This window comes from Dermacentor silvarum, chromosome 7 (assembly GCF_013339745.2).
Source record: "Dermacentor silvarum isolate Dsil-2018 chromosome 7, BIME_Dsil_1.4, whole genome shotgun sequence".
NCBI classification, from domain to species: domain Eukaryota; kingdom Metazoa; phylum Arthropoda; class Arachnida; order Ixodida; family Ixodidae; genus Dermacentor; species Dermacentor silvarum.
In genome coordinates, this window is record NC_051160.1 from 59,629,107 (window position 1) to 59,651,097 (window position 21,991).

Genomic DNA, 21,991 nt, shown 5'->3' on the forward strand with positions numbered 1-21,991 from the left:
TTTGATATATCCCGGTTCGACTAAAATGCGGACATTTCACTAAGGTCCAATCAGGAAAGGCATATGGGGGGTTTAAGCGTACAATGTATAGGTACCAGAGTGCAAGATGAAATCTATTTACACGCAGCCCGCTACAGGACTCAATACGAAAACAAAAGTTCCTAGGTGTTCCGCACATCGGTGCTTCCACCCGTAATGGTTCAGAGAGGCGCACCGGTATAAAAAAGCAGCCACGGATAATACTCACCGTGAGAAAAGTGCCGAGCAGACGTTGCAGTCCACAAAGCAGCGTGCGTAAAGTGAAATGGGGGGAAAGGGGGGATGGGGGTTGGGTGGAAAGACAATGAAGAAGCTTGTCGCGAGCATTTGGCACCATCCACACAAAGGTCACAGTTTGCTAAGAGGGTAAGAGGTCACACAGTCCGCACAGCACGCGGGTCACACGACCCGTTGCCTCAGGGTCTCGAGCGCGCAGCACCGCATGCCGAAGCGATACACATTTGAAGTAGGCTCCCCGTCAGCGCTAGACACAAAGAACCACGATCGTAGGCTCACCGCTCATACGTCAATGTACAGGGTGGTCCACTCTTAGTACGAACACGGCGCAGCGTGGCCGCTCTCCGTGGAACCCCAGCGCACACGGCACGGCCGCGCATCGAAGCTAAGCGGCGCAGGCGCACAGGGGCTTGGAGGTGGAGCTTTGCATCATGTGTCGTCTGCTAAAGCACGGCGCGCTCCCGCGCTTTAGCAGACCCGTGCTTTAGCAGATGACACGAAGCCCCGCATCCAGGCCCCTGTGCGCCTGCTCTGCTTAGCTTCGATGCGCGGCGGTGCTGTGTGCGCTGGCGCTCCGCGGAGTGCGACCACGCTGCGCCGTGTTCGTACTAAGAGTGGACCACACTGTACTTCAGTCAAAGTTTGTTGCCTTTTCATTCCTGCCCTGGGTCTGCTCAGATTAGAGGGCACCAGGAGAAAGCGCTACAGGCACGAAATAACGCGAGTCTGTCACTATAACGTATGAGCATTTATGGAATACCGGTAAACGGGATACGTAGACGTCAACAGCAGCGCTTGTGGCGCCATCTTGAGACGTTGAGCTCGAGCACAGCGTACAATATCGTTATTGGGATGATGGGTTATGCAATGGCGGGTTATGCACTAGCAAGTTGCTCGAAAAAAAAAAAAAGCGCCAGCAGCAACATAATCACGAATGTATAGTGACTCTTATTTCGAAGAGAACAATAGCACGAAGCACAAGAACAGTGTCAAGACTCTTCGTGGTTCACCAAAAGGCCGCAAAATAGCGCCACCAGTGCTGCCGTGCCCGGCCCGTCTGTTACTCTGGCGTTCCTGTACTCGGCAAACAGCAATGCGTTCGCGGTTAGATAACCACGGAGCTTCACCTTGTCTGTAAACGTAATACCCTTCATGGAATACGTATTGGCTTACCGGTGACGTGGACGGCAGTAAAAACGATGGTAGCAGCATTTTGTGACATTTTGTCCACCAATAACGCTTTATAAACGTTTTAGTGTACACGAATGGTCTCGTCGACTGAGAATAAAGGAAGAACTGTATATAAACGACTATTTCGCTGCTGACGCTTTAACATCAGCAGCTAAGAAGAGTACGGTTGGCCATAGTCGTAAAAATTGAATTGAATAAAATTTTATTTGACTGTATACAGCCGTAATAAATCTGTGCTCTTTCTGGTTAAACACCGCGCTACTAGGTGGCGATACCAATGCTGCTGCTCATGTCCGATTGATAGGACCGGATCCGTTAGAGGCATAGGTAGCGATACAAGGTAGATATAGAAGTTTTAAGGAGAGAAAAATATTGCGGAGATGTATGCAAAATGCAAAACATGTATAGCATACCTGATTAACTCAAGCAGGCTAAGTGACTATTTGTCACCGCCCCGTTTCAAAGGGGATGTAAATAAATCATCGTCATCCTCATCATGTTTACGTCACCGCTGAACCGGTATTTCATGAATGGTAACACGTTTACGGAAGGGGTAAAAAGTCTAATATTGCAGCGTGCGACACAAAAAAAGTTGTCTTCTAAGTTCGGTCGAACGCTACGCCGACACTGCTTTTTTCCTTTTTTTTTCCCTTGCCACGTGTCGTTATACAACGGTAATAAGGCGGAGCTATACGCGTGTGGGGCTGACAGAAACCTGACAAATGATGCTATAGCTGGGCCCACTTGCCGGAAGCACATTACGTTCATCGAGCGCATGTTCCACTGGCTCTGGCAGGCTGATACGTGTTACATCACATATAAACTGTCCCCTGTGACATTCCATTTGCGCCATAGCATACACACGGGCTCTCGACGGCAACACATTCACGACATACAGTCACAAAACACGTTGTCGTGCTTCGCAAGCAACAGCTGTTTTTTTCTTTTTTTTTTCCTTCTGCACTGTCGACGTTGGCGAGAGGTCGTACTCTACGCAAGGACAATAACGACGAAGAAACGAAGCAGTGCATTTGTTCAATGAGTCTCTGTAGCGATGTAGGTTTTTCCTTCTTTTTGTTTTGTCGCAATGACCTTGTTCAATAGAAAGCACGGTTATTTGTTTCGTTGTTTGTTCTTGTCCGCAAAGGAGCGCGTTTTCAAGCGTGCAGCTGGACGACATGTCACATTTTTTTTTAGCCAGCCATGTGGTAGAGAAGCGCAACACAGCACCTAAGCGCAGGCACCGCTTCTAAGCATGCATTCGCGAGGCTGGAAAGGTAACATCTGAACTCTTTCCCACAAACTCTAAATAAACAAACGGAAGGCTGTAAAGTCCTTGATGCGGGAGTAACCAGTGGTCCAATATTTAACTCTTCTGTTACGAGCTTTTGTGTATTTCACCGATGCAGTAAGCCTGGTTGTGCTCGACCCAAGCGGTGACCTAACGGTAGAACACTCACACTGTATGCGGTAGCTACAGGGTTCAAATCCCGATGCCGCTGGAACCTACAGGTCTTTCTAAACGACTTCGGCCGGTCTGGTGCTCGGTTGCTTGTTGAGGTTCGCATCCCAAAAAGGGGCGTTACAAGAGATTTCTCGGCGTAGTCTGTGGGCACTCCACTTATAATCACAGACGGCCTTGTTGTAGTAGAACGTACGCCGTGGCTCCGATGGCCAGATCGGAGCCGCCGCCGGGAACCTACCGGTGAAAATGGTACAAGCAGGCTCCCGAAGTTCTTCCAATTACGGGACCTATACGCTAGGCATTGGGTGGGGTCCCTGCGTGTTAGGTGTTGCTGGGACGTCACATAGAAGATTACCGCAACTGGCCCCGGACCATTCGGAGCTGCGTTTGCAAAAACGTCACTGCCAAAAACGGGCGTCGACTTGAGATAAGTAACTTAGTTATACAGGCTTCCTTTTGTGCTCGCAGAATGCGGCTTCATCCGAGGGCCACGTCAGAAAGGGAAGGTAAACAAGAACGGGCAATCGCACGTCTTTCAAGGCAGTAAAGCAACTCCTCCCATATCAGTGTGGAACATATTCCTAATCTTGTAGGACAGGGAACGAAGGCGTACAACGTGTGAAAGCTGGGCTGATATACGAATAGCTGAAAGAGTTCTCCCTTGTCCACGGAAGGACTGGGACGTCCCCAAGTTCCGTTCTGCAACGGCTAGCGCGAGCACGGCCAATACGAAACTGTCACAACTCAGGCGCGCACACCGTGGCAGGAAGTGCCACGACTAACCGCCAGGTCCGCTGTCTACAGAACGACTAAAGGGAGAAGCCCGATTTTCCATCCTGTTAAAAAGACAAGGATCTGTATGCACCATGCCATAAATCCCATGTAATCATATATAGGTTTATATGGCACCGTACGAGATTTCATGCAGGATCCCTCCCACATGACCACGTGGAATTAAGAGATGTGGGGCATAGGTCTTTTTTTTTTCTCCACGAGAAAACAGAAGGAGAATGGCACTTGATGAAGCTTGTCACCACACAAGATTGGTCTTACGTCTTTGCTTCCTCCGGTGTTTAGTGTTTTCATGCCGACTAACACTTTCTTTAACACCAACCCCGCGCTATACCGTACGACGGTATACCGTAAGCGGGCCGTGTGCGTACAGTAGTAACAGTAGCGGCAGTACGAGACACCAGCTATATAGCGTACCGTCCAGGAGGTCCTCCATGGCGATGCGCACCGCCTTGTCGAAGGCCCTGGCGTCGGCCGACGTCTGGAAGGTCAGGCCGAACTTGTGCTCGCCGGCGCGCCAGTGGTGGAAGGTGGGCATCACCTTGTTGTACGTGAAGTCCCGCCCGATGGCGCACGACAGGAGCACGCGGGCCTCGCGCTCGCCCGTGATCTGGTAGCAGCAGGTGCCGCCCCCGGGCACGGCGTTGTTGGGCGCCGGCTGCAGGTCGCAGCGCTTGCGCACCGACACGCTGCTCAGGCCGCCGCCACCGAGCGGCACCCAGCCGCCCGTCGAGTCGTCCCGCGTCATCACCTGGGCCCGCACACGAACCAGGCAGCCGCCACTGCAACACACGCACGGGACGGGGCAGATCAGCAACTGATAACATGTCGACGAGGGCTTTTAGCCTCGTCGGCACTATACAAGAGCGCCAAAAACACAAGAGACGGAGCTCGACACCACAGCGATCTACTTTTAACAACCTTTTATCTGGAAAAGGCACGAACTACGTGCGCATATATACAAACGTATGCCTAACGAGTCATTGGGCATGCGAAGGGGATTGGGCATGCGAAGCATGCGAAGGGGACAAGAAATAAACGAGACCTACTATCCGCACGTGTTAATAACACGTGCAGATCAAACTTGTTAATGGATAACAAAGAGAACTTGTTAATGAGAGAACAAAGAGAACACAGTTGCCACGGAGAGGCGGGAGCCATAGAGATGAATCGAATGCATTTGTTACAAGGGGTACGCTCAGTATTCCAGTGAACGAAGGTCCAGGCCGAGCAGACACTCAAGGAAGGCACCATTGTGAGACGACTGCACATTTGCGAGTGCGTGGCCATGTGAAGCGAAACCCCGTTTGAACAAAAGTGAAAAACGGTGCATTTTGCTTCATTAAAACGAAACGTTCCGCTATAGTGAAGCTGCTTCTCTGCTAGAGAGAGAGAGAGAAAAGTTTAATGAAATGCTGGGGTCTGGCTGATCGCCTGGCATTCTACTGCAGGCGCTGGGTGATGATTCTGCCCTTGCAAGCAAACCAACTGCATGAACGCTCCCGACTGTCCAGTGAAGCACAATGAAACTACTTTGTAACGAAACTGAGAGTGAAAAGTCAATCTCTTCTTGTTCTCGGCCGCATTTCATTGTAGCAAGGCAGTGCTGACGCCACCGAGACTTTAGAAGAACGTTCGGTCGCAGCGCCACTGAGCGGGAACAATGCTTGTTCCTGTATTATAGTAATGTTGAGCCTGCAACTGTTGCTCGTCTGTGTGTCACGCGAGGAACTTATCAAGCTTCAGTGCAATTATTATATATTTTTTTTTTACTCGAGGCGCAGTAAAAGGTCCCAGGTCGTTCGTTATGCTTCCCTGCAGTGGCTGTAATGCGATAGCATCCCGAGAAACTATCATTCGATGATTACCTATGGACAACCGTAGGACTTCCCTCCATTCGTGGCCATGTGTGAGTTATTATGCCAATGCGACCTGCTGGTGCCTACTACCTGCTGTCTGCGAATGTAGAACCTCACCTGTGGCCAACCGAAACACACCAGCACAGCTACTGCATTTGCTCTGCTGCTCATAAGCAAGATACGTCTATTACAATATAACATATCATGCAGCCACTATCGCAACTTAACCATGCGCAACTATATATATCTATTGTATTTTGTTTGTTACTAAGTTGTCTACACGTGTTATTGGTTGCAAAATACAAATAAATAAATAAATAAATAAATAAATAAATAAATAAATAAATAAATAAATAAATAAATAAATACGAACGAACAACAGTTCTGGTCTACTAACAACCACCCCATAGAGCGCAGTGTGGTGGAGCGCATGCACAGTCCAGCGTGCCCACAGCACACCCTCACAACCGCCGCCGCTCCTCCTGTCACGTGCCCCTCTACGTCACACCACTCCGCTGCTCCTCCCTTCCCGATCCCTCGATCTTACTTCGCCAGTTGATCTGCCCAGGAGATACCCATCACCGAAGGCCAACTTGTTATCCGTTTAATGCTACCGCATTAAAACGCTTACGAGAAAACATCGTGCCCTGTTATCAGGAACTCACCCACGTCTTTAATTTCACTGCCTCCGCGACTGCAGCCCGTGTTACAAGCAGGGTTACAACAACACCGTCGGCCCAGTTTTTATCCCTGTAAAGGTATCGCACTAAAACACAGGCGCAATTGTTGCAAGGGTGTTTGTCAAAAGCATTTCGTACGGACATTTCTCATCTTTAGTGGCACCGGAGCCGTTAATAAACAGGCATCGCTACCATTGTGGGTCGTGTCAACAACGGCTGCTATAGTGGGGTATTAAGTCGCCACAGGCTTCGCGACTATATATTCGCGACCAAATTCGTAAGACTTTCTCCATCACGCACCTACAGGTATGTTTATATAAAGCTTACGGAAAGTTTACGAATCCCGACAATTGTGTCTTTCCTTTAATGCGTGAAACAACACACGTAAGAGGCTCTTCGCAGATTTCGCCATTCGCATTTGAACCGTCGCCACAGCTCGAACTGGGGGGAAAGGTCAGAGGCGAGCTCACCGCCGCTTGCGCCATCTTTCGGGTCGGTGCCCCTGTCTTGAGATCGAACGAAAAGCGCAAGCGAGAGAGAGAGAGAGAGAGAGAGAGAGAGAGAGAAAAGAAGCGTTTACGCGTTATTGCGGGATCCTTGGAGGACCCCACTTTGTTGAAACAGCCTGCACGACAAAACAACGCGAGCGATATGAACGGCACAACAAGAGCTGATAATGAACAAACTCTATTCGGAAAGATGACAAAGATGTAATGGAAGGATATCGATCACTCGGCCGTTAAAAAATTACGTAATTTATCGGAAGGCGACATATGAATGACCAGCCACTAAACGACGACCGGACCACAATTTCGTCCTTCTCTACCTCGTCCATGGTATCGTCTGTTCGTGACTAAGGCACTCAACGAAGTGATCCTGCGAGCGAACTACGGGTTGTTGTTGACAACCACTCAAGTCAACAACAACCACGGGTGGAATGATGACCTATAGTCACTTTTAATAAATATTATCCATAGTACAGTTCTCCCCCTAGTCCACTATCCTCTCTCTCTGTCCTTTACTCCAACACCTCTGTTCGTCTCTGCTGACCATCGTTCAGGTGTCAGGCTCTCGGTCTAGATAGTCACAGTGCGCACTTCAGCAGCACTTTCCTTCATATTCCTAACTCATTTCAATAAACAAGCACTTACTATCATCTGCTCTGACACAGAGATAAACGCGTGTTGAGACTCATCGATAAAGTTCACCCGGTATGCTATTCCGGATGTTGTCAACATCTTCCATGTCGGCGTTTCGAACCAATCAGAGAGAGGGCGTAACAGACCTGTCAGCCAATCAAAGCTGCTAAGATGGCGGATACAGAATAGCGACCCTTGGTCGGTTGTTTCGCAAAGGCTGCGTACGGTGCCTGCGCCATTTTGTTCTTGCTCCTTCACTTCGGTCTTTCGTCCTACGACCCCACACTACGTAATGTTTCAGGGTGTATAGACAAGCCACCCGTCTTTAAACAAACGGGCACAGCACGAGCGAAAACAGCAGTCGACTACTCTGACAACTTTCTTCTTCACAGTTCGCCGTACTGAACAGTATTTTCAGAACTTGAAAACTTAGCCATGTCTACTCATCTGCGCTACACATAGTATACACACACACACAGCAGGGGAGGTATTTTGTGAGAGTCCACCTATAGTGGACATGTCAATTTCGTCTGCTGCTGAAGTGCTGATTGGCTGAAGGCACCTGTCTCCTTCTGATGCGTACCCCAGCCCAGCAAATCAGAACTTCAACAGCAGACTAAATTGACTTGTCCACTAGGTGGACTCTTACAGAATACCTCCCCAGATGTTGCGCCATGAATGCAGTCAATGGGTGCCAGGAATTTTCGTTAGCTAAGAAAATATGTCGCCCTATGAAGGGGTTAAGTTCGGTAAACGCAGGGCTATGGTATATTCACGGGACTGCGAGAGAGGCCCTCTGTATACGGCAGTAGGACATAGAATAAAACGTTCGTGATGATGATGACGACGAGACACTATAGCACAACCTCAGAAATTTACTCGGTCCAAAACGCAACGCAGTGAAGTCACAAAACTAAACGAATAAGCGCTTCGACACCGTCCACGTTGATCGGCGTGCGAGACAGCTATCCCTTCAGAAGGCCAGTGGCGCGAAAGAAGATTGTTTATACATGTCTGTGCGCATTCTTGTATTATATTAAGCGATTCCGTGGTCGCGTGTGCAGAGCTTTGCATGCGTTCATGCTCTCAGACTGTATTCAGTGTTCTTAAGTGCTGTTTTTCTTAATGATTTCTGCGCTTTTAAATGTTTCTTGTGATTCCGTATTGTTTGCCGTGCGACAAAGAGCAGTACGTGTCACCTAACAGCGTCAACTCCCTCCTATTATCATGCCATAAAAATAAAAGAAGAGACGCTCACGACACCGCTCGCTGAAAGTATAAAAAAAAGAGAGAGAGAGAGAGAGAAAGTTTCCCAAAAAGACGCGATCCGCGCTACAAGGACGAGGGGTTCGAAGGAGGACGCAGAGGAGAGCGAGAGAGAGGAGGTTGAAAACTTCTCCGGTCACACACTTCCGGTCGTCGCGCCTTTCTCCCTTTCCCCCGCGGGGGCCTGCCTGCCCATTTTAGCAAGAGCGAAACGGCAACGGGGCCGTGCAAGGCGCACGCGTTCTTTGACGCCCGTTTTCACGGGCGCCCATCCGTGCGTACTTCCCCTCCGACGCCAGCTCCCATAGATCTTCAACAGAAAGATTGCTAGGGTTTGGAACCTCAGGGTTGCAGCTAACGCGGGAATGATTTGGTACGGAGGTGCTGAGGTCCCTGCGCCTTTATGCACATGACGCTTTGTCTTCCTGACGCAATATTTTCTGTTCTCTTGTACATGGGTTGCTTGGAGAGACTGACATAAAAGAGTATACCTCGGCTACTCCATTTCTCAATGTTATACAGTGGAACCCGGACATACCGAATCTGAAGGGGATCACGAAAAAAGTTCGATATACTTCAGGTAATTCGATATATAAAATAAAAATTGTGTACAAAGTTTTCAGGGGAATCTTACTGCCGTTCTTTCTACACAATAATTCCGTTATATGTGGGTTCGGTATATCCGGGTTCCGACTGTATTGCACAAAATAAATATTTTGTTCAAGTTTTCCCATACGCACAGCCGCAGCGTTTATCTCAAGCCAGAAGGGCGATGTTCAGGCACATAAACCTACGTTCTAGCAATCGCACCTATACGCTAGCTGAATCGCCATGCTCACAAGCTCCCGCACAGACATTAGCGCCATAGTTATCGCTAGCAAAAACAAACGGTGCTTAACCGTGGCCTCTGAGATCCGGCTCCGCCGCGCGGGCTGAGCGCGCGTGACGCGATCTCGGAGGCCACGGCTTAACGTACCGAAACGGCGCAATGGGATAAATGGGGGGCGCCATATTGTGGGCGGCTCCGTTTCTAAATTTCGTGACTTGCGAGTTGTTAACACGCACCTAAATAGGTGCAAATACGCGGGAGTTTCCGCGTTTCATTCCAATGTTAGCGTCTTGCTCTCTTTTCCGGGAGTCGAAAATAATATTTAAAAAAAATTAAACAAAACAGCCAGCGCACTTTCACTATACCCAACGGCTCGCTCCACTGGTTGAGATTTCGCTACACCACAGATGAGGGCGACGACTTCTATGGTGGCGCAATGTAAAATGTACATAGGGACGGTGGGAATCAAGTTACCCGATTTACGCGCGTCGCCGCCGCCTCGAGTCGAACCTTAGTGTTCGGCAGCAGAACGCCATGGCCACTGATCTACCGCGGCAGGAAGTTCCTTCTTGTCAGTCTTTGTTAAAAGAGAGAGAGAGAGAGAGAGAGAAAACGGAAACAGTAAAGAAGAACCTCTACACCAGCTACAGCCTCTCCCTTCACCCTCCTCACCCACTTCTAGCGCTCACCCTTACACCGAGCTCCGATGCGTCTCCGCTGTTGGCACCGAGGAAAAAGAAAGAAGGGAAAAGCTCGCTACGGCTGCCGGAGTGGGTGCCTTGCGCGGATTTTCCGCCGATTCCGGCTAGGAAGGACAGACAGGCAGGCACCCGGATTTTCGCGCGGCCTACACACAGCTAGCGGAGGAGGCGGCAAACAGAAAGGAGACGACCGCGGCTGCCGGCGTGTTCTCGTATCGTATCTCTACTCTCTCTCCCCTCCCTACCCGCCATCGCAGCTATAGTAAAGCTCCTCCTCTCCCGTCGTGGTCTGGAACTTCCTGCCTTCGCGCAAGTTTCGTTTCCCCCCCGTTTCCGAGAGATGCGGATGCGAACGCAAGAGAAACGCAGGGCGTCGTCGCCACCGCTGACGGCTCTTAAAAAACTTAAAAAGAAAAATACGTAGAGGAAGGTGAGAAAACACAAACACAGCGCGGGAAGATAGAAAAAAAAAAAAAAAAAGACTGATTCTCCATATGCCGTCTCACGAAATCTGTGCAGTGCACAGCTAAGCTACCGATCGCCTCAGCTTATACGGTAAAATACCGGGCATGCGCCCATGCGAAAAAAAAAAATGATAAAAGGGCCAACATCCGTGCTTTTAATGGAACTCAGAGAGAATGACCTTTAATCATAAGGATGACTCAGTCGCCTATAAGCAGAAGCGAGGGTCATTGTCAGGATGGATAAGAAAACATACATCAGGAAAGAACGCATCAAGCGTTTACTCCTGCACCTTAGACAAAGCTGACTGTTTTCTTAACGGCCAGGCAAACAAACATCTTCCGGAATCATTAAAGAGCCCCCCTCTCTCTCTCATTTTTCTAAGGACGCATATCACGGACGTTCCGTCACTATGGGCACCTATGGATCTTAAGGACGAGTGCGCCAACTTCCTGGTTCGTTCAGACTCGGGCGAGTACTATGACGCGAGGAACAACGAATACCAGTGTAAACGTACATCCTAAATTTTATTTCTAAACATTAAAGAGTATCTGCCGAGAGCGCGATACTGTCGACATTTTTTTTTTTTTTTCTGCGGTCGGAGCGAGCTATACCCGTTCCCGTGCGTGACACGATTTGGATGGACGGAAGCGTGGTCCCTCCGAGAGTTGCACGCGTGTGGGATCTCGAAGGGCACGACGAAAGGTGATGACGTATGTAGTGCGCTCGTGCAAAGCTTCGGCTCGTGCCAGTGTCTTTGCTATCAAGGGTCTTTCCATCTTTGCTCGTCTCAGCATGTGTTTCTATTTTTCTTCTTCTTTCTCCGTTTCATCGATGAACCAACCATTCCATCAGCATCGCCCAGCTTTGCAAACACGGATAGATTTACCGGCGCAAAAAATGGGCGCGATGGGACAGTACAGTACAGTAGAGTACGGTACGGTACGGTACAATACAGTACAGAGTACAGTACAGAGACCGTTTCCCGGATCGCGTTCCTGAAAGTCGCGCGATCTGTGACTTTCACTAGACTGCACGGAACTTGGTGCAAACGATGGAGTGCAGGAATCGGAGCGCACGGAAAAAAGGGGATGCACGACCAAGTACGACGCGTAAGAGAGGCGAAGGGGTGGGGTGGGGGTACGACGGGGGGAGGGAGACTAGAGACTAGGAGGAGGGCGGGGCGGCATGCCGAAACCGTGCCCTTGGACTTCACGGAAGGATGAAACACAAGTTACCACCGCGCCTCCTACCGAAGGCCGCCGAAATACCTCGGACGAAAACGGAAGCAGAGGGACCTCTCTCTCTCTCTGTCTTCTTTTCGGCAAGCCTGCCGACCCTCACGCGGCTGTCCCGAAAGCACAGCACGGCAGCATACAGCGGGAAAATACGAAATGAGCGGACACTCTGTGACGAAACGTATACATATTTTGACGTAATAGTTCAGCGGAAACCCGCTAGGTGGAGAGAAGTAATTAAAGGGAAAATGAGACATCCATATGGGTTTACTTTGTAGCAATGTCTCATTTTCTCTTTAATTGTACACACATTTTATGTAGCAACCCATTCTCTTTCCCGAAAAAAGAAAAAAAATACAGGGAATACTGACAAACTGTATGACCAGAGCGCGTAACATGAAAGTGTCCGCAGGCGTCGCAAAACTATAATCCTTGTTTTTCTTTTCTTTCCTACTTTCTTTTTTACGCGATTCGTTGCTTCCGTTAGGTATACGATTAGGTATACTCAGGCGTCTTGAGCATTGATGCCGACAAAACCTAAGCAGCGCGGGATACGGAGGCGTGAACAAATGAGCGAAGCAAATGCAACGTCGTTGTGCCACTGTAGTCATCTCCATCGGCGTCACCTTCCTCCTGTTGCCGACAGACACGTTAACATGACAAACCGTTCCAAGATCTCGAGCAGGTTTACATGGCGCAGCTGACAATCACCCCGACGGCTTCTAAATTTCATTTTTCTCGCGGCTCAGCTGGCGTGGTGTCCGCAACATTTACGGTTAGAGCGCACCTTAGCGGCGGGATTGTGGAATTCCATGCAAGAGCATCATCAAGCTTGCTTAACATTCCATTGCGGGACTATTCCCGTTCCCAGCAATACTCAACTGCTCCTGCGTTGTCTGAACTATCCGTCCTATATGCTTCCAAACATGGTAATTAACTACGCCTACCTTCCCTCAGAACCCATTCTGGTTACTAGAACTCCCGGTTCTGCACATCACGTGCGCGGCGTGCCCATCTTCAATTTTCTATATATCAATCTCAACCAGGATATTTTAGATGCAGCTGCTCCACCGAATGTGCAGCTTCTCGTCCTCACCTTCGTCACCCCACCGATCGCCACCATCTTTTCAATCACGTGTATCTGTCGTTTCCCAGCGTGGAAGAGCAGCCTCGTGTCGTATCACCCGGGCCGACCTCTCCACCTTTCTCTCCGTCAAAGTGTTCTCTCTCTCTCTCTCACGCGAGCGCGCGCGCACACACACACACAAACACGAGACCAACTCGAACGATACGGCGTGGGCTAGACAGAGACGACGCCGGTTACCCCCTCCTTTTCGGCATGCTTCCATCGTGGCACAGCCAAACCGCGCACCCCGAACGGCGGCGGCCGAAATCACGCGTCGCACGGCACGGCTTGAGGACGTGCTTGCCGCCGAGCCCCTCTCCGCCCACGTGACTGCCGCGGAGGAAGCGTCACGTGTGCGAGTCCTCTCGTGCAATAGAGGGGGACTGCTTCTGCCGCTGCCGCAAGATACTCCGACGCCCGTCTACTACTGACACTGTTTTAATTTTGTTTCTATTCCTAAACATTTTGTGTTGTCGCCGCTCGTACTGCGCGCCCTGCCGCCGCCGCCGCTCTCGTCGGCGAAGGCAACGGAATGCGCCGAAACGTCCCGACATGTACACCGCTACATCTCCGACCCGCCTCTTGCATACGTTGCAACTTTTCCCTCACACTCTCACTTCCCTCGTCCTCGCCTCCCAAGAGCTCACCGCGGCCCACGCAGCGATCGAAAAGTAAACTGTGTTAAAAAAAAAGAGAGAGAAAAAAAATTTCCGTTTCCTGCTTTTTTTGCGCCACTCGACACTTCAACACCCCACAAGCCGCAGCGGCAGCTGGTGCTGTAAAGCGAGTTGTCGGCAATGCAGAAAGGCTAGCACTGGGACACAGAGAAAAGGGAGGGAGGGCAGGAAGTTAGCCTTCTGCTGTGCCTCCCGCTGGTATTCGCTCAGGAGCTGGTATAAAAAGCCTTGCGTTATTACTCATCGTGTCGGGGGAAAAAAGCTTATTCAGGAATGATTTGAAGCGTGCAGTGTAAGTTGTGATGCGCGCCGCAATTTTATGCTGCTCTCGAGTGACGGAAATTGCGAGCCGTGTAACAGACGTCCTGCCGTATGCTTCGCCTCGCGTCAAATGTTATACGAGCTGGCAGACGGCATATTTCATGCGCCTCGTAGAGAGAAGCCGTCATTGAACCATTCAACGGAAGAAGAGAGGAAATTCCATTAAAAGAAAAAAAAAAAAAAGAGCACGTCCCTTGGGAAAGAATTGGTCGAGAGAATACGCGTTCAATATTCGATGGTCTACGTTTTCGGGGTTTATAAGTGCGCTTCATTCACTCTGGTGCTTCTTGCGACCTTTTTGATGGCTACACTAGTTCTGTTAAAACATGGGCTCAGAAATCGCGCGCGCAGGTATCTCCGAGGCCATGGTTAAACTATTCTGTAGTTACCTCCCCCTCCCCACTTCGTCTAGTCGACTGGACGGTGACTCTTATCACTTGTCTGAATCGTACGCTGTCAAGGCGATTATCTGCGATTGCGAACGTTTATCGTAAACGGCGTGCAGGTGTGTCCACGGCCTTTCATAATGAAAAAACATCATCGTTTCTAGGCCACTGGTTCGTGATAAACATTGCTTTATGTGATCTCGACAGAGACGCCAGCGCGCACATTACACAGATAGCCGCGAGTATTTGCCGAATCAACATTGATGCGAGTTATTGTTCCCGACGGGGCGCGGCGGATAGCGTCTCCGATAGAATCTTTTCCGATAACTGCTGATGACACATGCATACGTCATGCAATTATGACGTCGGTATACGTCCACTCGACGTCAGATATCTCAGTGCCATAGGTCGGCAGAATAGGCGGCATACTCACCAACGAATATTTTGGCAGGTTATGTGTTCACGCACTCACACTCCACGTGCACTCACCGGGAGGCATATTCTGCGACGATCACTTTCAGCGATAGTATCGCCGTCAGGCGCGCTCCCCGATTGGCTGGTTGAGCAAAATCGGCATGAGCTGTGATTGGCTGGGTGAGCACTACGTCACGCCAAGGCGTTATAGTATCGCCGAAAGTGATCGTCGCAGAATACGTCCCCAGCACACGCTCTCGTTCATTCTCACTTCCATTCACGCCTCACCCTCAGCCACTCACGCTCATACACCCTCGCCGGCACTCGCACACATTTTTCACGCCCACTCGCCGACAGTCGCCCACCGTTGATATTCACGTGCGCTCAAAGTAACCCTATCGCTGACTTGCGTTCGCATACTCACGTTAACCGGCACTCATTCCTGTTCATGTTCACGTCCACTCGAGTTCATCGGCACTCGCTCCCGTTCACACTCACGCCCGTGAAATGGGTGCCAGTCAAGCGTACGCGTGAGTGAGTATACGCCGCGCCCCGTGTATCTCACGGCGTGTTTGTCGCTGTCAGAACGGCTCCCCGATAGCGCTCTTATCCGGATGCAGGGCAGAATAGATCTGGGGAACAACGACGAGCGGCTCGAGTTTCGTCAGCAACGGCCGCGTCAAGCCAGTAGACAATGAAGCCGAGGAAAACATCGGCAAATTGACTGCTCCGTTTAATCGGAACGCAGAAATACTATAGGGAATAGGGGGAACTGAAGGTAGACGGAAATACATATTGCGCTGCCGGTGGAAGCCGAACCCACATCTTTCCCATTAGGCTTGCGATGATCTACCAACTGTCTTTCACATACGTAACGCACGATGAATAAGGACAAGAGAGGGGGGGGGGGAGACACTCTCTATACACTCGTCCACGTGCTCCCCCTTCCCTTTCATTTTGTCCCCTTGTTTATCGTGCGCTACGTATTGGAAGTCAAGTTGTGCCAACTCGCCGAAACAGCCGCGATATCACTTTAGCTACGGCAGCGGTGGTAGCTCGATTGGAGAGCACATTGCCTCCGAGAGTTGCGCGCGCCGGCTAAATCTCCGAGGCCATGGCTCGCTCAGCTCGGTTTCCCCAGCGCCCATCGGTGGCGCTACAAGCGCCGGTAGTCACGGTAGCCATGCGCATTGAGTATCGCGCTCGAATCGCTGAGCAACGTATGTACGCGATTCTCGCAACGCGAGCGTTGGTTCTCTCTCTCGTCGATAGCGTATATGCACAGGAAAAAAAAAAAAAAAAGAAAGAAAACCCCCTACAACGCTGTTGTTGCGCAACGCTTTCTCCTGCACTTCCCGTGATTAACCAGCCACACACATCGTACACTCTCTCTTTATTAAGGTGCCCTATACGTTCCCACGATTTGCACGCACGCAGAAGCATGCGATACGATGAGAACTGCCTGAAGCAAAAAAAAAAAAAAAAAAAAGCGTCGCGTGCGCCGATAGCGTCGTACTATTGCGACCCAGATTCTGCGGAATTCACGTTCTTTTCGGTGGACACCGTGGGATTCGGACAAGCCCTGGCGGCTTGCTTGTCTCCACGCAAACATCACGTTGCAACGTTACACAAAAGGCGTAAGGACACGCTGTCACAGCTCCTCGTCTGACTTGCTAGTAAGTGGTGCCCTTATGCATTCTCTATTGAAAGACGGTCAACGGTGAGTGTGCTAGTTATTCAACTTGGTTCACGTTTATGCGTACTAGCACTATTCCTTTCTTTTTTTTTAATAATCAACTTATACTGTGCGCAAGGTTCCTTTCCTCTCTCCCTGCCAGGCGATCAGCCAGGCTATCTCCGGCATATCGTTAAAATTTGTATCTCTCTATCTCTCGTCTATCTTGGAATCTTAGTGGAATCTAGGGAAAAAAAGAAAACTATTTCCTGATCCTGGGCACGGGTCCTGGGATTGCGAATTGCTGCCTGTAGTATACAGTGCACGAGACCAACATAGTGTCCCACAGTTTTACTTGCGCCAAGAAAAAAAAAAAAAAAAGAAAAAAACCTGGGTTGAACGAAATTCCGACTATAGCGAATTCTGGGTTGTCCGTACAAACATATTGCCCTCTGCGGAACACCCGGTTACCGGTGACGTAAACGTGAGCGGCACCACCTGGTGGTACCGAGTTTCACCAGTGACGACACAAGCGCCATTATTGCAGCAACCTAGTATATTCAACTTTTAGCTGCTGGTGTGAAGCTCCGGTAGCAACGTAATCGTTAACGCGCAGCATTTTTTTTTTTTTCTGTAGTGAACATCGACGACAGCCACCGCCCCATCTATGCAACAAACACATCTCTAACGCGTTCGCTATACCGACGTCCTGTGACTGTTATCTCCCGTCGTCCTTATCCCTTCGCGCGTTTTCTAACCAATGAATCGCTACTGCAGTCCACGAATCCGGTAACCCGGACTACGGCAACTTTTCTATATTGCGGATCTCGTGTCCCGCAAACTTTTCACGCCGACTGTATAAATACGCGCCGACAAGCGTCTCCGGACACATCCCGGACGCAGAGGCTCCACGCAGAGGCTAGCGATTGCCTCTCGTCTTCTAGCAAGGCGGATGTGGTGATGGCACAATCGCAGATACAAGAGGGGGACCTTGACAGCTGATCGTCCCGCCGACGACGACGAACCAAGCGAAGGAGCCTCTCGCAAGCGAGCCAGCAGCGTCTGAAGGTATATTTTGCTGCCCCAGGCAAAGTGAAACTATTGCGTCGCTCTCCGTTGTGGCACCAAATTTAGGCGTATTGTATTGCAAAAAAGTAAAAAAAAAAAAAAAGGAAGTAACCACCCCCTTGTGAGCTATTAGCAGTTGTAATGGAAGAACGTCATAGAGCACAGGGTTCCGGGTAACGGCGCATTGTTTCGTGAACAATAGGCGATATAGAGGGAGTTGTTGTGGAAACCATAATGTGGAATCCAATACGCATCCAACGGATTTCAAAAGTTCTCTGTTCTTTCAAAAGTTCGCTGGTGAAGCGGAGTGAGGGGCGAGGGACTCAACAGCGCCTTTCCCGAAGTGGCCGCCTGTTTCACCTACTGGACTAATCGTCCCAACAGCGAAAATGGGCTGAACACACAGATTAGCAGTTAGCAATATTAGTAGTAGTAGTAGTAGTAGTAGTATACAATACCAAAGCGTTACGGCAGCGTAGCATATTCGCCGCGATCGCTACAGCAGCCCAAGAGTGGCGGTTGTTTTCAGACCGCGCGAAGCCGCCGGCTTCACCGTCGTTCGTTCTATCGCCGCTGCTACGCCGCTCCCCTCCTCCTCTCCTCGGCGCACCATCAGCTGTGCCCGTGTCGTCCATTCATCCGTTCCTCGTTCATCCATTCAAGCGGCCAACGGCGGCAGCAGCCAGGCTAGCAACGATCTTGCGAGGGGGTTTACGCGGGTTGGTGGAGAAGGGAAGCGAGGCAACGACGGACTGGGCATGTGGCCATTCTCTGGAACCGTCTCTCTCTCCCTCTCTTCCTCTACGTCCCCTCTCCTTTCCCTCTCTCTTTCCGCTGGTGCATTTGGCTGCGACGACCGACCTTCTCTGCTGCGCAGCAGCACCAGCAGCAGTTTTTGTCGCTTTTTGCCATTCTTTACTTCCCTTTCTTTCTCTCTTTCTTTCTTTCTTTGATGAGTGTGGTGTGACGCGGGCTCGTAGAAGCAGCAGCCAACGAGGCCCCGCACCGTGCGCGAAGTGTTGTGCGCGAGCCCGAGCGAGCAGCTGCGTTTTTTTCCCTCCCTCCGACGCAGCGACGGCAGCAGCACAGTCGAATATAAAGGGAGAGAAGGGAGCTGAGAAAGGTGTGTGTGTGTGTGTTTTTTTTATTCTTTTTTTTTGAATGGATAAAAACATGTCATCGGTTTCAGGTGCTCCACGCTGCAGCACCTGCGGCAGCGCGCTCGTCTTCCGCGTAAAGTGATAGCTCACTCATAAAGAACGCCGCCTTCGCGGCGCTTCAAAACTTGCGGTTAATTCGTACGGCGAGACGCGAATAACGCGAGCAACACACACACACACACACATCGCAACATTTAGCGCGGACGGGTGAAACACTGAAATTTCAGCTTACAGTTAAAACGGCATTTACTAAGGACGCAGCGACGTACGGAAGTCGGCTGCACGTAGTCGCCTACTCACGCTTTCGCAATATCGTGAGCTCGCGAAAGTGTTCCCTCATTCTCTGTCTCTCTTTCGTACGATACGGTCTCACAAGGCGCACATTTGTATACAAGGTTTGCGTCGACGTCATCGAGGCCGCCATTTTGGGCCACCAGTGCGACGAGATTCTGCATAAGAAACGTGACGTCACTGCACGCGCGTCTTGCGCCGAGTGACAAGTCGAATATACAGTGATAATCCGGTGCAAAAACGGTCACCGTCAAAAAAGAGAAAACAATGAGCGTGCGATGAACGTGGTGCAGTGACGTCATTGCGGCCGCCATGTTTCGGTACTAGCGAGGTGAGAAGCTGCGTCACGTGAAAACTATCTGTAAGCTGGAAATGAAGACAGCTAATCGGGGCCTCACGTTGCTGTGTCCACCAAATCTACTCCATGCACTCCAACTCTTCATTTGCGCTAGAACACGCTTATGTTGGTTGGTACCGTGAGTTCAACCAATTAACGTCGCAGTTTAACTAGCCATGCAATGCTAGTTAAACCAACCCCGAGCCCTCGTCACATATACTCGTAATCATCCTGAAATATGTTATACTAGTTTAATCTATGACTGTACATCGTTATGCGACACCGTGCTTGCATTTTGCTTGCTCTTGAGGAGCGTTTTCTTAAACTCGTTCTCGTGTTCACGAAGTCCGCACGCTTAACACTATATTACGTCATCGTTACGCGATACACATCTCTTGCGCAAGTTCACCGCGTGTTCCGTATCCACCTCTCCCGAATCTGTCAGATCGTCGTTGTTTCGCGCGCTTCTATTTCAGGGCGTCATCGCCAACATCGCCAGCTTTTTTTTTTACGCAAGGCGGTGCCGGTTTCCGCGAGCGCGTAACGCGGTGCGTAAGGCGTGAGTGACCCTCGGTCCATTACGTGTCCCGACTCGGCTCTTTTGTCAATGGGACCGATTCTCCTTCGCAGCATCGAAGTCCGCGCAGCCGAGCAGCCCGGCTTCTTTTACGTCGTGACGCAGCGGTAATCCGACTCTATATAACGGCGAGCACGCGCAACTCGTTTACGACGTACAGTCGGCGACGAAACTACACGGGACACGGGAGTTCCACGGCAAAATGCGAATTTCCGCTCTCTGAAGGCGTGGCCCTTCTAATTTAGTGGAACATTGTGTAGTAGAGGTTGCCGTTTTGCCTTCATGCCGACGATCGTGTACAAGCAAGCCCTGAATACTGTTTTTGCGTCGGCAAACGTCCCTCACCGAGATGCAGAGATCTACTATAGTTTAGACTGCAGTTGCCCTCCCGTTCGGAACCTAACGTCGGTTACCCAACCCAGATCTCGCGATACACCAAAAAAGCACACGCAACTCCCCACACATCCCTCTACCTGAATCTATAGTCGTCCAAGCAGATCCGATAACGGAACGCGAAGCGTAGCGTATATAGTACGTGTAGGCGCTGTCGGAAACGTAGTGGCGGGGGAATAGGTGAGGGGGGGGGGGGGGAGCGTACGGTGCGTAGTATAGTAATATTGTAGTAGTAGCGTAGTCAGGGGGTGTCGCGGGACAGCGCCGGCAGGAACGCATGGAAAGAGAAGGGGGTCTGCATCCGTTCTCTTTCCACCCCCCCTCCTTTTCCTCTCGGCGAGTCAACTTCCGCAGGAAGAGGCTATTTCCGTTGCCGGCTTGTTATTAGCATTACCCCTCCTCCCCCACCGTCCCTTTCACGTGCATGCGAGGAGGGGGGGGGGGGGGTTAAAGCCAGCTAGCCCTCCGGCCAGACTACCAGCGAAACCCCCGCACGGTTGCTTCCTTTTACAGTTTCAGCACAGTTCTACACGCACCGGCTCCCATACCGAAAGGGAGGCGGAGGGGGGCGGGGGGTATATCTCACGGCGATGACGCCGTGTCGTCGGATTGAGCGACAGACTACGTCACTTCCGTTCTCGACGCTGCCACCGCAGCTGTCTCACGTTATTAGCGCGGGCGCGCGCCACGTTTTTGATCGTTGCGTCGGAAACGGAACACTCGATGGGGACACCCACGCAAGCGCGCGTAGGAGCGTCGCTCCGGCGAGCAGGCCGTGTGTGTGCGTCGGTGGTGTGTGCTATGGAACGCTGCTAAATATAAATACAGCGTGCGGAGCGGGGAAAAGGTTTCGCGCCATTGAATGAAGGAAAAAATGAAAACGTACATAAATGGCGAGAATGAGTTACGCGCTTTCGAAGCCAAATAGGGCCCCAACGGCAGCAGCTAAGCGGTATAATGAGCATTCTTCGAACACTTTGCTTTATAGGGTGTCTTCATTTTTTTTTTTTAGCTGCACCAAAATTTTTACGAGTTGCCTGTGGCAGATAGCACAGTTCTAACCGTTGAGTTTAAATTAATCGATGAGGCGGCCATTGATTCTGCGAGAAATGCAAATGCTAAATGGAATACAGTCGGACCGGATATAACGAACCCACACATAACGAACAGCAGTAAAATTCCCCTGAATTTTTTTTTGTATAAAATTCTTATTTTATATATTGTATTCTTGTGATCCCCTTCAGATTCGATTTATCCGGGTTCGACTGTAATTATCATAACTGCACTAATTAGCTTTATTAATTACATTACGGCACATATTTCAATCTACGAATTGTAGCTAGAGAGTTTGTCAAGAATATACGCTTGGAAAGAATTCTGGTATGTTTCGAGATATGTGCCGTCAAAGTTGCGGTAAAAAGGCACTGTTGTGCCACTTACATTTTTTTCTTTTATTTTTTGACGAAAAGACTGTTTTATGCATTGAAACACAAAACTAACTGGAACGCCAATGCACCTCGTCGTACACTTTGAAAATTAATATATCGAAAGTGATGCAGGTCCTGAGAATTCATTCCAAGTGGATTGGCCTCGCGAACTCACCGGCTACAGTTCGTAAACTGAAATATGTACCGTAAGGTATTTAATTGAAAAAGTTAATTCGTGCAA

At 50.2% G+C, this 21,991-nt stretch overlaps 1 protein-coding gene across 2 annotated transcripts in view; it reads right to left on the bottom strand.

The window, feature by feature from the left end:
* Window positions 1-21,991, bottom strand: part of LOC119458091 (sprouty-related, EVH1 domain-containing protein 1) — a 74,872-nt gene that overhangs the window by 28,679 nt on the left and 24,202 nt on the right. For both annotated transcript variants that reach the window (XM_049670748.1, XM_037719907.2), the window contains exon 2: window positions 4,142-4,506. In XM_049670748.1, coding sequence (XP_049526705.1) covers window positions 4,142-4,506 — 365 coding nt within the window. The remainder of the gene's footprint in view (window positions 1-4,141; window positions 4,507-21,991) is intronic.